The 18,053-nt window shown below is 44.4% G+C and overlaps 1 protein-coding gene across 1 annotated transcript in view; it reads left to right on the top strand.

Moving 5' to 3' along the window:
- Nucleotides 1-16,388, top strand: part of LOC142991236 (zinc finger E-box-binding homeobox 2) — a 25,440-nt gene extending 9,052 nt beyond the window's left edge. Inside the window, exons 2-8 of the mRNA XM_076141289.1 lie at nt 8,786-9,097; nt 10,265-10,474; nt 11,447-11,640; nt 12,283-12,394; nt 12,682-14,186; nt 14,280-14,463; nt 14,572-16,388. Of these exons, the coding sequence (XP_075997404.1) occupies nt 8,786-9,097; nt 10,265-10,474; nt 11,447-11,640; nt 12,283-12,394; nt 12,682-14,186; nt 14,280-14,463; nt 14,572-15,203 (3,149 nt within the window). The 3' untranslated portion in view covers nt 15,204-16,388. The remainder of the gene's footprint in view (nt 1-8,785; nt 9,098-10,264; nt 10,475-11,446; nt 11,641-12,282; nt 12,395-12,681; nt 14,187-14,279; nt 14,464-14,571) is intronic.
- Nucleotides 16,389-18,053: the final 1,665 nt, after the last annotated feature.

Raw genomic sequence — 18,053 nt, 5'->3', positions numbered from 1 at the left:
ATTGAGACTTAGAGAGCTTTAATGGTCAGTCGTCCCTTTCAAACACACCACACCACACAAGACACCTCTGAGGATCTCATAAAGGCGTCTGAAGTACACAGAGTCAGTGGGATACCAGGCATACTTGTTTCTCCCTCAACTACAAATCACCCGCCGAGATTGACTGAAAGTTGCAACCCAAGCTGAACCAACCCAATCCCACACTGACTGTAGAAAACTGTTAAAGTCAAAGAGAAGTTTTATTTAGCGCGTATCCCTATTAAAAAACTTTGTGTTCCGTCAGAGAATGTTTTAATATTCAAAAGGAGCCACTATTGTGTGGTTTCTTGTGCCAGCGTACAAAATAAAGAGCCACATCAGACGGCTGGAACGGTCCCCGAGCATTTTCATGTGTACAGAAAAAAGAGGGAAAACAAATTTGGAGGGGGGAGACGGGGGTATTTATAGAGTGGTGTGAGAGTCTTTGCAATGACAGGAGCCTAATGAAGTGGAGTTTGGGTTTTGATTCACAGTGCGGTGAGTGCGTGGGTCCCTCTCTGCCCGTTACTGCATTCCAGCCTCGGAACCGTCGCTACACGGAAACCAGCGCGAGGCCACAGGGGCCAACTGTAAAAGCCGTGCTCCTCTAACCCAGCTAACCTTTCGCTCTGACTCGCAGCAGATGCATAATGGGCCCTCTATGTGTATGTGTATGTGTGTGTGTGTGTGTTTTGCATGGGCTCAAACAGGGTGACAAGTGTGAGACCCCACGGTGTGTGTAGGAGAGCCAGTGCGGGTGAGTCAGCGTCATGGTGAATGATACATGAGCTCACAGGGGATTCCAGAATGCTGCTTAGCCGTGCGGAAACGTTGCAAATTAGTGTTTAGACTGATAATGCAAATAGTTTGTACATCAACTCTATAGTGATTAAGAGACAGATGATGGATGACACCAGTGGGAGGCTTCTCAAACTGTGGTACGTGTGCCAACGGTGGGCATCGAAGCGCCCTCTGGTGGCCGGGTAGGGGGGCCTCTGGAAAACTCTGCTCTGTTATTGTTGTAGATAATTTACAATACGTTTTGATCGTGATTCTATTACAGAATAATACGTTCCTTGGTGGAAAATAGTACAACTCCTCGTGTCATTTATTATATTTTGTTGCTTTTGGTGGAATTTTGGTGGCCGTTTGAGTGCCGTTGCTCTTGAGCAAGGCACTGTTATTCCTTTTAGAGCAAATCTGGTAGATTAATATGTTGCATGCGTTTGTATTACCCTGCAGTTTGGTGTTTTACAAAGACTTTTTCTGACTTTAAAGAGACAACAACAGTATAAATCAGGCGTTCTATATTCTGCAAACCACAGTCTGACTGTTCTGATGCAAACTGCCCAGTAGAGTCAAAGTCTCCCACGCTTCTTCTCGTCAGGTAAAGGCCGGCGTTATTCGAGGTCATTTATGTTTGTTAAATGTCAGCGCTGTGGTCCACAGGTAAACACATTCATGCAGCCAGCAGCATACAGGAAACCTCCGGCGGAAGACGAGAACCACAAAGAGTCTTTGCATACCTCTTATTCACACCTTTCATCCTTTCTGCTGACAGAAAAAGTGATTGCTGCTCTTAGTAATAATTATTTTAGCTTGAAGTGTTTTGAAAAACTGTTGTAGTTCAGTTTAAATCCAGATCGTCTGCTTATTACACCAAAAAGACAACATTTATATCTGTGTCCTTTGCTTTTTGCTGTTTTAAAGCATTTTTAAACATTGAATGAGAATATAATCTGTTCTCTCTCAGCCATATTCTTTACTTCCTCCGTACAACGACAGCGAGACAGAGGTGCTCATCCATTTTTAACCCTCTTTGTGGTTTTGCACAGCGCTGAAATGGGCGATCTGTGTTTCTCATAAAGCTAAGCTCCTGCCCGGTAACACATCACACCCTCGCAGGGAGCTTACGCAGCAAACAAGGTGTAATTAACCCTCTGAACGACGTGATGTACCTGCGTAGAGGAGTAAAGCTGTGACCCCTTTCCCCCCCCGTCAGCTCTCAGTGTGCAGACATCTGTGAGCTATGTGCAAGTTAACATCATTATAGGCTACGAAAATATAACATGGATGTCTAGAGTTGACTCACCGCAGTCTAAGAATACACGGCTTGGGTGGGAATCTACAAGAGGGGATGAAAGCGTTTCCCCAAGGGAGCTTTACTCTCCTGCTTCACACGGTGTTACATACTGTATCGCTGTACTGATGTGTACTTCTGAGCGAAACACTGTGTTCTTATTGCATCACTAACACGAGAAAGTGAGTCAGATGCATCGTATGTACACACGGAGAGCGTTTTTTCTAAGTTGACGTCACACTTTGTATAATGGAACATGTCGTATACAAGGTTAGTGTGGGTGGAAATCATAACAAAGGGAAAGATGGGAGGAGAAATAACTCAAAAGACTGAGGGTGATGAAGCCAATAGCAGATAAAGCCTTCATCTCCAGTCTGAAACGTAGCGTCTTGTTAATGATCTGACAGTCGGTTGAGCCTCGGTGGTTTTTTGCTGTGCATTATTTTAGCTGGTGTGACTGTTGCTTGTTATCTGCCATCGCACTACAGCAGGTTTCCACAGAGTAGCTGTGGATCTGTGCTTATGTGACTTGATGCGACACTCAGATAGAGATAGAGGGACAAGATCTGTTATGCTGATATAAGGCTATTTACAGAGGCCCCAGGTCGCTTGCAGCGGCGGCTGCAGTGGAAGTCGCGTGGAGCAGCAGCAAGCAGCACAGTTGGTGTCTTTGATTTACAAAAGCCATCTCTGAAATCCTCCTCGTCGCTTGTGTGTGAAGAACGAAACTAACACCAGCGAACAGTCACACTAATAATGCAGCTCTGTGACTCGTATCAGTGGAGGCTCGACGGCTTTGAAGCCAATAAAGGGCTTCTGTGTTTCTGTCACAAGGGTCCTAATTGAACAATGGCAGAATCGTTAAAAGGCGCCAAAGTTTCAATATGGCTTTTGTTGTCGGTTCAAAAATAACCCCCGTGCCAAATTGTGTGTCTCTGTCTTTTTGCTCGGATTGTAGCGCAGAGCCGCAATCGATGTGTGGAAATGAGTGTGATGTTTACTGCTGGAGCTCCAGAGCACATGTTGCCCCCTCAGCTGCTGCCTCGCCTAATGAGCAGGACATCTGAAGACGCAGAGACGCCACTTTACTGCCGTGGCATCACACAGGCGTCAACGCTCATGCTTCTGATGCTCTGCACACACACTCACACACACACACTCTCACACACACACATTTATGTTATGATTCTCTCTCTTGATCTTGCTTCTATAGCCTTTCTGTGCTTGTCACGCATTTGATACAAACAGTCTTGATTCTCTGTACCCTCTGTGTGTGTGTGTGTGTGTGTGTGCACTGAGGGAATTTCCCACTGTAGTGTCTTTTTCAGTGTTCGACATCAGTCGGACGATTTGTGTCAGGGACAGTTTGACAAGATTGCTCTCTTTTTCTCTTCTAATTCCTTGGCGCCCCTTCTTCCCCTCTTTCTCTCTCTCTCTCTCTCTCTCTCTCTCTCTTTCACACACACACACCACATACAGCCACAATGCAGAGATCACACACATACATATCAGATAGTGTGACAGTCTCCATTTCATTAATCTCCTCTCTTCAGCAGCCATTTAAAGACGTTTGCTGTCCTCTGAGCCACTTAGGAAACAACTGTAATCAGTTGAACTTGAGTCTTTTCATTTTCACGCTCATTAGAGCAGAATGTTCACACTTCCTCTTCTCTGGCCACAGAAATGCAATAAAACTACAGCAAACATCACATTACCACAATTCCTATTGGTTAACATGTAATTTAGAGCATTAAATCCTCAATTTGCTGTCAGCATTTATGATAAAATCTGTAAAGCATTCGCTTAAATTGAAATGGAGTTTAATTCCCAAGTAGAAAAATTCAAAGTGGTTTTTCCGTCAAGACAATTAAAGTCAATTTTAAAAGCAGAATGAATGATGTATGTCACATGATCTGACATAACCGCCACATTGTGGGGGTTATAGGCGCTTACAGAGCTCTAGTCTTCACTTATTCCTCTGATCTGCATTCACTGACTAAATATTTAGCACTCTCTCTCATGCACCATGACATCATCTGAGGGTCTGACTGTGTGTATTCGGTGCGTGTGCAGTGCAACGCAGTCAAAACAGCCACGCGGGTATCAGTGGGCTGATCAGAGCAGGTCAGGACCAAACCAAACCAAACCAAAGAGGGACAAAGACAGGAAGAACCTTCAGCCTGAGACAGACAGTTTGAGCCGCTGCTAAGATGAACATCAGGTGGGAGGCGTTTGTTCTGGTTTGTGGTAGTCCCCTGAGTCAGTATACGAATGTCGACAGCCGGTATGAATAAGAGAACTCCCACAGTGAGAAATTCTTAAATGACACGTTTAATTTCTCTGACATCTTTAAAGATCAGTCGGTGTCGTCAGCATGGATGCACTCTGCAGATGAGAAGGGATCTATCGCCTGTGTGAGCTCATAGGTACTGTGAAAGTGTTCCATGTGCTGGCTGTGTGTTTGTGGGCGTCGGTGACCCTCTGTGTGCTCGCTTAGTCTGTTTAAAATGGCAAGTGATGAGTTTCTCTTGACACCTGTGGAGCCGTTGCAGTTTGAGCAGCATGGAAGGAGCTTTTTAACCTACATGAACTAAACAGGTAATTTTTTAAAGGATGTTAATCATCAGTGTATTTGTCTATATTTGCGAGTATTTTTTACGACTAAGGTGCATGTTTCAAATCATACTGCAGTGTGTGTAGGAGGCTGGTTTGAGGCTTTTGGCCGTGTGAAATGCATCACACATCACTGTAATGTATCTACAAACCAATACGTTGCGTCATACATGTGTGTGTTACGGTGCCTGAAAGTATCGTAAACAACATGGATTTTATTTGTTTGTTATTTTGTTAATTTTGTTGTTTTTATAGGAATAGAAATTCAAAAAAGACCTGAAAATCCTCTTAACGTGTCAAATGTCCTTCAACTGCAAAATCAAGCTGTAGTCCTCAAATTTTAAATAGTTTTTGTTTATATTTATGTTTAATACTTCTAAATTATAATGTGTACATGTCATATAGTTTTTAAAAGTGCACCTGGATACAGTTCATTTGGACACTTCTGTATTATTTGTATTTTTTGATAAAGTAGTTGTAATAATGAGGAAAATGCGCCACTCTATTTTATTTTTAAATTATATTTGGCTACCACTGAAATCTGTCAGCAACAATAGTATCAATAAAATTCTATAGATGTTTTAATATTTTTATTTCCTGATCTTTTTTTATGTGTCAAAAAAAACACAGATAGTTGTAAAATCAGCAGATATGTTGGCGATTACAGCGTAGAGTAAACTGGGCCTGGCCTTGTTTGTTGCCATTTAAAACCAAAAGAAACAAACAAGGTAATTTCTAAGTAATTATTGCACGCTTACCCTCTTTGCCACATAATTACTAGGTCAGTGCCAGATCACATGTGTGCACTGTAAAATAAACTGCAGTTTACGCCGTCACTGTACAGTCGATGCCCTCCGGGATATAAACAGAGCGGAAACCGTCCCCGTGCCGTTTTAGCCGTAGCTCAGACTCTGTTAATCTTCTATGACATTTTTAATTGGTAGTATATATTTTAACGGGTACTTGTGTAAACACTCTGTCATTCTGTTTCAATTTGTTTCCATTCAGATTTAACTGTGGGTCCGTCGAAGAAAATAACTCTTTCTTAACTGTAGATCTGGATCCAAGTGGGATCAAAGCGTGCGACTGTGCCGAGTCCCCAGATAACAGCTGGCTTCTCTCTGCTCTCAGGGCGAAAGACGGCATTTCTGACTGTCCCGGGCCCAAGAAAAGTTTGCGGCGTTTCTTCTGGCAGGCGAGCCATCGGCGCCTCGACATGTTCTGTCAGAGAGAGAGAGAGAGAGATAGAGAGAGGGGGAGAGAGAGAGAACATAGAGAAAATGAACTAATCCTTGCTGCAGGGTTTGATTGTGATGCACTGTTTTTGTCAAACCATCAGAATCATGTCTCCCCGGAGGACAGACTGGTGGACATGAGTGGAGCATGATGCAGCACGGTTCGGTTTGCTCTCTCTGGATATGAGTCACGTTCTTCCCACGCACGCTACGCTGCATGCAAAATAGCACTCCTGCTTTCCACCGAGCTGTGTGTCATTCGCAGCTCAGCACCTTCAAATTACACATGCTCATCTCACGACCTCCGTTTGAATTCACACAAACAAGAAAGAGTCCCTTCTGGCTCTTGATTCATCCACAGGTTGGGCCTCCACCTCCTGTGCTGCTCAGACATTTTGTTGTCCCGCGCCATCAAACAAAAACACCCTTTCTTCTCAAGGATGCACTCGCCATCCAAATAAATAAATCAATGGTCCTGATAATGAAAGCCATCCCAGCGCCATGCAGCTTTAATGACAGCACATACCGGCTCAGTGTCACTCACTGTCACGGGAGAGAAAATTAGAGCCAATTTGATGCTAATCCGGACCAGATTTTCTCTTTTTGGGCCCTGCGGTATTCATCCTATCATCCCAGGAAACTCTTGCGGGGCTGAGAGGTCGACCTCAACAACATCACACGACTTCAGAGCTGTCTGCTGAAGGGAAGTGCGTTTGATGACCAATTTCATCCCCCATAAAAAGTGGCGCTCTCCTGCCCGTGTAAGCACGATAGCGCAGCAGAGTTGGAGACGCTGGGGGTGAACCAGGATTTTAGTACGAGGTCGCCTTTCACACCGGTGCTACATATACAAATTGCTGATACAAACAGATGTGCGCGTAGGTTGATTGGGGAATAAGCTGATATGGTTTTAAACATGGCGCATACACGGGCGTTTAGGTGTGTGTTTGTGATCGCACGCAATGGGTCCTCGATCAACCTTGCAGCTTTATGACTAGAACTGAAAAGCGATGTTGTCAGCGATACTCTTGTTGTATCTGCATATGTGTGTGTTTGCGTGTGTGTGTGCGAGAAAGATGATTCATAACATTACATTACATTCTGGCTTTTATCACTGCGTTCGAGCCCAAACTGAAAAATAAAAATCACTTACCATCATTAAATGTTGTTTTGACCATTTAGTGCATAAATTTCACTTGTGTTTTGCGACAGTTAATGAGCTGTGAAACCATATTTTCATAACACACACACACACGCACATACACAAAAATTGGCCCAGCGTACTAAAGTCACATTATGGCCCCCCCTGCCCTTCCCCTCTCTTCTCTGACAACGGTTTGGCTCCGATGCTACATTTCAAAGGCACTGGCAGAGTGTGTATGTGTGTTCTTAAATGGTCATTACTTGGTTGTGATTAGATATTGCCAATCAGTGAGAGGAACACAGAGAGTCCTCAAAGAAGCCTTGGAAATAAGAGCCTACAGCTGAAATCCCGGGCATGTGTTTGTGATTGTCATTTATTGTCTCTGCCATGGGAAAAAGTAACGTTGCTCTCCAACTCCGCTGCAGTCTGGGCACACGGGGTGCAGCGGCACACTTTTAACTTACAATATGTTATTTATCATTTCTTTGACTTCGCTCATTGCTGCGCTGCTTCCCCGCCTTAGTGTCATAAACGCAGCGTACGAGACAGAGAAAGCTGCATGTGGGCTCGTAAAGATGACAATAAGTGTACGAAATGTGACTTCAATGCGCTCACACTCGTTTCTTTTTGTTCCTCAGAAGCAAACACGTGTTGTATTGTTTGTGACGTTCAAAGTGATATCGTGAACAGATTGAGGAGAGAATACTGTGGAACGTTTCATCGTAATTACTTTCAAATAAACTGTAGCACTTTTTAAAGAGAGCATAACTGTGTGGGAATAAATAGATGATGTGAAGATTTTCAAATTTGTTGTTAATAAGTTGCATATTTTTGTGAATGGAGCTAAATTTGGAACTTGACCTGTCTTCAATTCCAATACAAAAGGCCCATTTAGAAAGTCAAATTGTTAAAAAACGACAAAAACTATTGATTCGCGTTTCATTTCTGTGCTTTTACACGGAGGAGCGGCACTGAACAATATTTAAAATGTCATAATTTCAGCGTCCAGGCCTCCTTTATTGTAAGGTTGCAAGCTGAGCACATCTGCCTCGTATTGATCATAATCCGCAGATCAACCCACACAAAGCCATATGAAATATCTCATGATAAGAAACACATTGAACAACTTCACATGAAGATAATTTCATTCCCCTTCGCTCACTAAGGGAATTGGATACTGCAGCAACTGAAACACAAATAAATAATACAACCGAAAACATATCATTATGCAGTGGCTCTTGTTTTTCCGACTTCAAACAAAATATATCATATCGTTCAGAATTTGCTAAACCTATTTGAATTTCTGCTTGTGTTTTCCCCCCCGCTCAGCTTTCAGTTCCTTACATAGCCTTTTAGTAATTGTGCAGCGTAGTCCTTGGCTTGCATTGTTCATAATCTACAACTGAACCCACTAAATGCCATCTGAAATGACAAGAAACACATGTTTATTGCATTTTGAATGATGTTGAAAAGAAAGAGAGAAATATTTGGACGTTACACTTCAAAATAATAATTGGCATTTCACTGAAAGACACATGGTCCTCATATTTGATCATAAACCTTTTTTCAAAATACTGTATAATGTTGCAGAGCTGTATGTCCCTAATGAACATATGGATGGTGACTGTTCCTTTCTTTCTCCTCTTCCTTCTCTCCCTCTCTCTCTCTCCCATTCCCTCTCTTGTCCTGTCACAGTGGATGCTGAGCAGGTGAGCTCACTGGGATCGGAGGGGGAGGATGAGGTGGGTCTGTGGAGCCTGGAGCCCCAGGACTGCCAGGAGAGCCTGGACAAGACGAGCTTGACGCCCAGCGAGGGGACAGAGGAGCCGGGCAGCCCCGCTCGCTCCACGCGGCCTCACAGCTTGAGCCCCAGCAACAGGAACTTCTGGCTGCAGGTCGAACCCGAACCCGAACCCGAACCTGAGGCCGAGGCCGAGCGAGACGCTGCCGTCGCCGTGACATCCGCCGCCGACAGAGACGGGGAGCAGGACCCACTGAGGATGTACAGTAAGTAACTTAACTAAATGGGAATTTCGAAATATCTGGGTATGTGATAAGAATGTGTTATAGATTCAGACACGTACATTCCCTCAAATATCCAAAGTTAAAACATTACTAGTTCTGTCAGGTTGTCGAATATCTCCAGTTTGGGGGATTTTCACAAGAAGGCAGAGAAACAAGCAAACACAGAAGCCTCAGAATTACCCTCTGAAATGTTGAAGTAGAAAATAGAAAAGGGAAGTACTTAAGTAACGCAACTGTACACCTACACTCACACGTTAGCAGAGTTCTGAGAAGCTCTCCGCCTTCACACAGCCATATTGTCTTATACAGGGCTGTTGTGTACTAGATTGTATAAGCACTTTAACTGTGTTGTTTCAAATGTAAGTGGCTCCTGCTGCTCCTTAAGGCCCTTCCAAGTCACACACACACACGTATACATACACACACACATACACCTTTGGCTGCAGCTCCGTGTGAAAGCGTGCCTTCCCTACGAGCTGTTCCATTTTTCGCACTGTCTCTTTGAAAAGGCGGCATTCTGAAAGCATGACAAAAGAACTCATCCCACACAAAGTCACAATATTTCCAATCATCAAAGAGGTGACGTTACGGTACTGAAATCAGCACTGCGCGATGCGAGGCTTTCTCTTTTATTTAGAGGAGATCAAAGGCTCACGCGGCCTGCCTACTAACAATCACTTAGCTCCTTCGCCTCGTGTGATTTGGCCTCGCCTGATGAAGGCAAAGCTGAGTTTTTACAACACTCAACCACACAGGCTCTTCCCTCCACCACATAAAAACAGCTCAAAATATGCCAACATCTGCAAACATTTGAAAAATCTTCCTCGGAGTGGCTGTAAGCGAAGCTGACTAGGCCGAGTCGCGATAGAAGGCGCCCATCGCTTCTTCACGTACATCTGCGGCTTTCTGTCTCTGCCTGCCTGTCACTGCGCTCAAGGGTACGAACGAGGAGGAATTCTGAACATCTAGTTTTAGGTCTGGCCGGCTCGTTCCCAGAATATTTAGTCTGTCAGTCTTTAAGTAAACCTTTGACTGGTTTTTATTTTCAGTTGTACGCCGCCAATCTCTGATTCATCTCCTCCACCCTCTATCACAAGTATGATTAAAAAAAAGAAAGCCCTTTAATTCCTCAAATTCCTTTGTCTCCAGGTAAGAACTCAGATTCCCAGAATGCCTTTGAGGACCTGGCCCACTATGAATTCCTGGCCCAGTTGAGGAAGGCCTCTACCTCAGCCAGCCTCTTGGATCATTTATCCCAGAATGGTGCTTCAGTGGCGTATCACCCAGGCAGCAGACACGATGAGCTGCCACCTGCCATCTGGTCACCAGGAGCTCAACACCGCTCGCCTGACGCAGCAGGTACGAGATCACTCTAGTATTTACTAACAATACTGTGTGACGGATACTAATGCCAAAATGTTATCATGAGAAGTTTCAAAGAAGAATAAAGAAACTGATAAGGACTGAAGACATAATGTGGATTAGTGGATTATCCCCTGATGTAGGAGATAAAATAAGTGATTCAAATTATTAACATTATCATTATTATTATATATTTTTAAACATCTATATATTTTTTTATATTTTATTAATTTTTTTTAGGTTGAAAAGTTGGATTTAGTTGAATACATAGGTAACCGACATTCAGTCATTTTAGCATTTTATTACGTAAAAATACCTCATTTGTTACTGCTTACATATAATGTAGGTTTGTTTCGCTTCATAATTTAAGAGTCTTGAGTAAAAGACAACAAGTATTGTTTTGTATCTCTCAGCTGATTATATTTGTAATATAGTCCTGTGAACCCAATTGACATAAACAAAAGTGATGTAAACAAAGATGTAAGTTCAATTTGCTTGTTTCCCAATGTTAGTCGGTGTTAGTTAGTTAGTTTGTGAGCGAGCGCAGGTACCAGTCTGGAGTATTGTTGCTACAGTAAGACTCCTGTTTTGTGAACATTTGGCCCTTGAAGTTGGGAGTTGGAGTGTGAGTGTTCAGCTGCAGGACTCATCAGGGGGAGATCATATTCTACATGCTAATGATGTCCCGAGAATGGAACAGGAAAAGCACAAGCTACACACCATTAGATTCTGGACATTTATTTAACCGCAAACCCTTCAGGGTATAGAAACATCCAGCAATCATTGTCCCCCAATTCTTCATATGCTGCACGTTGATCTGAGTCATATAATTCACAAAGGAGTTTTTAAGGATCTTTTTTTAATGAAATATAATTTGCCGTAGCTATATTTAGGAAGCTGGAATGAGTGTAGGGAGAGTTTCCACGGTCTGTTAAACATGTTACCTCTCTCTGGACGTGGGTATTCCAGATGCAGCGAGGAGCCAGCAGGCCTGCCCCTTCTGCCACAGGACGTACCAGCGTGGAGCCTCGCTGAGAGAGCACATCAAGTACTGTCAGGAGAGGGAGGGGGGCCACATGGTCTGCCCGCTCTGTGGATACACTGCCACCTTTAGGGCACAGATGGAGCGACACCTGGCACTGCACAACCAAGTGCAGGACAAGGTGACACACGTACCCTTACACACACATACACACCCAGAGAGACACACGCACACAGGAGAAGAAGAAGGTCAACGGAAAGAGATTGTAATGTCATAACTGAAACACTCATATCATATATCATGGCACTGGCAAGATGTAACAGACAATCTTGATGAATTGTCATGTTTCTCGTAAGCGTTAATTCATCAAGGAGATACCAGGCTTTTCTCACACAGCAAGAATAACCTGATATCTCATGAAGTGATTAAAGGTTTGGAATAGGGAGATAAGAATCTGTCAAAAGGAAGAGAAAGTTCTTCAACCAGTCGGGCTAAATTTGTGTTGCATTTAATGTCTTAATGAGAAACTACACAATGAATAATAGTCAAGTAAAATGTCCAATATTTACCTGAAATGTACAGATTGCAAATGAAGAGCTCATTTAGAAAAACATCTAACCCAGTTAAGAAGTGCTTAATGCGTACCAACAAAATGTGCAAGTCATAAAAAGTTTGATTGACATGGAACCAAACCCTGACATTAAATTGAATTTTTGAATTGAAAATTGTGCTCTGTTTTTGTAAATTAACTCTTCAAATGCTCAAATCCAAGGTGCAAGTACAGAACTATTAACAATGTTCCTGTGACACTGTCTCACCCTAGAGTGCCATCACATTGGACCAAAGCATGGAGACCAGGAAGTTCAAATGTCTGCAGTGTGGGAAAGCCTTCAAGTACAAACACCACCTCAAAGAACATCTCCGCATCCACAGTGGTGAGACAAAATAACATCAAAACTGTTGTGTTCGCACATCAATTTACTATTGTTTCCACTGTGTCGCCAACCCTCACTTAGGATGTCAGTTTTGCATTATGTGAAATTATGCATGGAGCAGTTTGACAGGCAAACAGAAAACCAGCCATCGTAACTCATGAGAGGATGAGAGAATATGTGAGAAATAGAGGAAGGTCACCGCAGTGCACAGGATGTTTTGAATGTAAAGCTGTTGTTGGCATAGTGTGACCGATGTTGTTTTCCTGTTTTTGCTGCATCCTTTTTAGGTGAGAAACCTTACGAGTGTTCCAACTGTAAGAAGCGTTTCTCTCACTCCGGCTCCTACAGCTCCCACTTAAGTAGCAAGAAGTGCCTGGGCGGGGGAGGAAGCGGAGGAGGAAGCATGGGAGGGCTCGGCGGAGCGTTTAACGGTCACAGTCCAAGCTTGTACAACCACTCGTTCCCAACGTCTCCCCCTGCAGGTGGGGGGAGGAACAGCAACGGCAAGGGCTCTCCCTTTGCTTCACAGAGCCAGGATAGTATCAGGTCCGCGGGTCGAGGACAGAAGGAGCCTCATCACATTCCACTGCAGGAGCCCACAGCTTTGTCCCGAGCTTCAGACCTAGCAAAGCTCTGGGACCCCTCAGCAGAGCTCTCACTGAGGGCCAGCATACTGAAGGGGACCACCCTGTTGCCTTATCTCCACTCCGGGGCCAAGTTTGAGCAGATGCTGCAAGAGATGCTCCACAGGGAGGCAAAGAGAGAAGAGGAGATGGACGGAGGGGCAGCGGCGACAGAGGAAAAGAGGGCGATCTATAATGGGGATGACAGTAGGGCGTCGCCCGACAGGAGTGACAGGAGAGATGAGGTAAAGTCAGGTGAAGCAGAGAGGGGAGTGTTCGGGGTGACGTGTCGCTGGTGCTCGCAGCTTTTCCCCAACGTGGCGGTGCTGCTGCAGCACGAGCGCTACCTCTGCAAGATGAACAGAGAGATGATGGAGACGCCCGAGGGCCTTCGCAGCAAAGATCACCTCTCACCTCCCGTGTTCTTCTCCAGATCTGCTCTGCAGCCAGAGAACAGCAAAGCAAGTGAAGCAACCAATGGCCTCTCCCAGAACAAATCGCCATTGGAGAAGAGCAACTGGCACGCGGTTCCACAGCAGCTTTTGGTGGCGATGCACTCTCCCCCTCAGCTGCACCACTGGTCCAGCCAGGAGAGAGGAAGCCCGAGCCAGCTGCTCAACCATTCTGCAGAACTGTCATCACCTCCAAACAGAAGGAGAATTCCTTCCTCGGGATTCACCTCTCCCGTCTCCCTCGACCTCTCCAAATGCCCGCCTGATCTGTCGTCTCCTCAGAACCCGACGGCCGTCCGACCCGGCACTCCGTCTGGCGCCAACGCACAAAACGAACCTCTGGATCTCTCCCTGCCCAAGCAGCTCTCAGGCCAAGAAGAGAGAGGCAAAACTGTAAACGGCACCCGGGCCAGAGGAGAGAGGAGAGAGCTGGGGAGCCGGCAGCTTAAGAGACTGAGTCCAACCCAAATTCCACATCTGCCAGTTCACCCAGTCTACAGCGGGGCCGGAGCTCCTGTGTTTGCAGGGCCCATGTATAATGGTTTTCACCCCTTCGGCCAATCTGGTTTAGGCCTTTCAAGCCACGATGGGGTCACGACCGCTTCATTCAACCGGCCGGCTAATAGTCCAGGGTTTCTCCCTCCAATGGCCTACATGATGGAGACTGACGCAGAGGTCATGCTGAAGAAGATCCACCAGGAGAGACAAGCGCTCATGGTGAGTAAAGTTTCACTCTGATGTTTCTGTTACTGTATGTGTCACGACAGGAAATGCAGTGAACCCTTCAACTTTTCATGTTTTGCAACGCAGGGTGAGGTTCTGAGCCGCGGCGCTCTAGACTACCTCTCTTTAATGGACGATGGGATGGAAGGAGACGGAGGACCAGGGAGGAAAAGACTGAGGAAGACAGACGAGGGCCTTTACGCTTGTGACATTTGCGAGAAAACCTTCCAGAAGAGCAGCTCCCTTCTGCGACACAAATACGAGCACACAGGTCTGTACGCAACCAGTAAACAAACCAACCCATTACTTTAAATGTCTGAAATGAAACATGGCAGCAACGCAGCTAAAATGGATTAAACTCTCTCCGTATCCGCTACAGGCAAGCGTCCACATGAGTGCAAGATCTGCAACAAGGCCTTCAAGCATAAGCACCATCTGATTGAACACAGCCGGCTGCACTCTGGAGAGAAACCTTACCAGTGCGACAAGTGTGGGAAGCGCTTCTCTCACTCCGGCTCTTACTCGCAGCACATGAACCACCGCTACGCTTACTGCAGCAAAGACCAGGACCCGGACCAGGACCAGGAGGAGATGCCCCTTACGCCGGGGGGCGCCATGAGCCTGGGGGGTCGCCTGGCTGAGGAGATCCCGCTCTCTATGGAGGATATGCAGACGCCACACTCCTTCCTCAGCGACTCCAGTCTGGACGGAGCAGCGGAAGCCCTTAAAGAGGAAGAGGAGGAGGACGAAGACGAAGAGGATGAAGCAGGAGTAGAGGGAGCACGTCTGGATTCATCCGGGGCAGGGGAGGAGCTGGAAGGGATCCATGACCAGGAATCACCGATAAGGGAGAACGGAGAGCAGAGTGAGAGGGATAACTGTGAGATGAGACGCCATAACGGGGCCGAGCACGTTTGGGACAGAGTCACTGAGGGACAAAACGGAGACATGGACAAATGTGAACTGAGCCTGGATATAACAAATTCACAGCTGCCCAGGTTAAAAAGTTAAGACCACATCAGCAACATCTATATCTATACAGTTTATATAACTAATCCTTACATATTTCCGTACCTTTAATGTGCTTTTTTCCTTCTCATATATCACAGCCCATGATCTTATTACATGGAAGTGACCAAAGCAAAAGTAGAAGCCTTAAGATGGATGAAGCCATACAGAAGGAAACAAAACGTTTCATCATGCAGGAAGATAAGAATTGATGCAAAGAAATGATTTAGTTTCGCTTGGTTGGAACTCCCCAACTCACTTTTGGACGCAAACCAAGAAAACAGGGAGAGAAAAATTAGTTTGTCCCGAAGCTTAAGGATATAGAACCAAACGGCAGGTTGTTTCACCCTAATTTTATGCTATGAAATCATCAAACGACGCAATCATCAATTTATTCAGTGTTGACAGCGAAGCGATCGCACTTCTGTGAGACCAAATTAGAAGGCGACTGTTTGTTTCACGGTTCAGTTTTTTTAAACGGAATTAAAGGTTTTAAATCTTGTAATTAGGGGGGGAAAGTCACTTCTACACAATGAGCTCAGTATCTCCGTGTCAATCACATGGGGAAGCTGCTTTATTTCATCTCAAAAGCTTCAAATGTCCGGCGTTTTCTCATGGCCCGTCTTATTTTCACACCTGCCGGAACGATAGCGTGTCAAACATTTGGGGCTGCCTGTGTGGTGAGAGGGTCAAGACTCAGGACATTGCACTTCACTTTTTACTTCCTCTTTTCTGGCTGCGGCATAGTCAAATGTGAAAAGTGCCTTAGACGTCCTGTGCACACTGTGAGTAAGCCGACAAAAGCTTTTGCTACCAGGAGATAAGACGCTGGTGCATGAGGTGTGACCAAGCTCGTGGCATTCATGCGTACATACCGTGGGCAAAATACACTTCTTGCACGTAGTGTGTGTGTGTGTGTGTATGTGTGTGTGGGTGTGTGTGTTCTCACCAAAGATATGCATATGTGACACGCTAACTTGCCACCCTAGTCTTGCGTAGTTCCTTACCTGGTATTTCTGCTACATCAGGCAAAAAGTGTTGGCTTTCACTTCACGTCTGAACATTTTTATACAAAGCAGCATTTTTACTTGCACCCATATGAATTTTATATTAAATTGACTTTTCCTATACAGTATTTTTTTGCATGTCTGTGGATATTTGTAATAAAAAATGTACATATTTTGATACCCAAATTAGGTATTTTGTCTTTGTTTGTTTTCCATTTTTTCTTCTCGTGTCTGCCTGAGAAACTTCAACCCAAATTCCGCCTTACAGGCTCGTTCTCCTCCAGGATATGTCAAACAGTTTCATATATTAAGTGTCTCAAAGTCAAAAAGTATCAAAGGCCACCGCTAAAAATGACAACAATCAGTTGGTTTCCCTGTATGACAAACAGTTTCCATCACAGCTCAGGATCTGATCTGCAGGGTGCTTTGTCACTTTGTGGGTCTTTGCTATTTGCATGATGATTCATCGGTGGGCCGCTTTGTTCCTGTGAACCTGCACATGTGGCTTTGGGTGCAAAGGGCCCAGCAGCTTTGCTCATATTTGATCAAAAAAACTTAAGGGTTAACTGTAGCTGTGGTAAATAACCAGTTTGCTGCAATGTTAGTGTGACAGCTCGCCATAGATTTGTTTTAGTTGCAAGTCAAATTTGGAATTCTGATTCTACTTCACATGCTGAAAGAGAGGCAGCCGTGAAGGTGAAGACTCCCAATAACACACAGGATTAAACACACAATAACACGCAGGATTAGCTTGTAGTGTGAAGAGCACCTTGATGAAGGTTGTCAGCTGAAATGAGAGGGTTTGAAGAATTAATCTTACAGAAATTGCTCCAGTCTTCATCTCTCCTTTTCTCTTCTCTTCTCAGAACTCATGCACTAACTACAAAACAAATAGAGCAAAAGGAAAAGTTTAAAATTTGAACATCAGAGAACAACTCCGTGATATTCAGCAACACGGTTTGGTTGTCATGCGCCATCATTTCACTTGATAATAAATCATACAGAGGGAAGGTTTGCAAGGAAAGGAAATGACAAAAAAATAGTGCAGTGTTCTAATTTTGGACTGTAAATATTCATGTTTTGTGAGACTTTCTTGGACAAAAACAGTTTCACAGCTTCTCATCCTGTCACTGGCACTAACTTCAATAAATGGTTATACATATTCAAAAACATTTTCTTTCAGTGTCTCAGCAAACAAAATAAGTGCATGCAGCTGTGAGGCCGATTCAAACTGTCTGGCTGTTACTTCTCATCAGCCCGTGTAGCAAAATGTGTCAATGTCAGATTAAGTTTCTCTAAACATTCTTCAGGTCTGCAGCTCCCTTTGACTTTGTTTGACTGCAGGAGAACAATGGAATCACGTGATCTCTGTGTTTGATCCGACAACACTTTTTAAATAAATTATCAGGCTTTAATGTGCAGTATTATAAGTCTTAAAGGTAACTAAAAGAGAATATCATAGGTTTCTATAGTTTTGATGTTCTGCAGTACCACCCGAGGGACAGGAGCCGCAGCTTGGGAAACCCTGTGCTCATATGTTGCCACACAAATCAAATATTAATAAATCTTTAAAGACTTAAACAGCTGATGAGACTGATTTGTTACGTTAGTGATTGATGAACTAAATGAAATGATTGGTGTTTTTTCTGCTCCTGCGTTTTTACTGACAGGCAAAATCTCTTCAATTTCATAGTTTGGAGGCGGAACAAAAATACAATAATTTACAAAATGGCTTATGAAGACTGAATGACTTAATGGCTTCAGTGTGTGAGGCTTTGTTTGCGTAACGTCATGAATGGAGACGTTTAATCCAATATGGGGCTGCGGGTCACTAATCATCCGAGAG

This window comes from Genypterus blacodes, unplaced genomic scaffold (genome assembly GCF_046128005.1).
Source record: "Genypterus blacodes isolate CSIRO-AG114 ecotype Tasmania unplaced genomic scaffold, CSIRO-AGI_Gbla_v1 ptg000017l_1, whole genome shotgun sequence".
Classification (NCBI taxonomy): Eukaryota; Metazoa; Chordata; class Actinopteri; order Ophidiiformes; family Ophidiidae; genus Genypterus; species Genypterus blacodes.
Note: the sequence above shows the minus strand (reverse complement) of the source record. Positions and strands in the feature narration are given on the sequence as shown.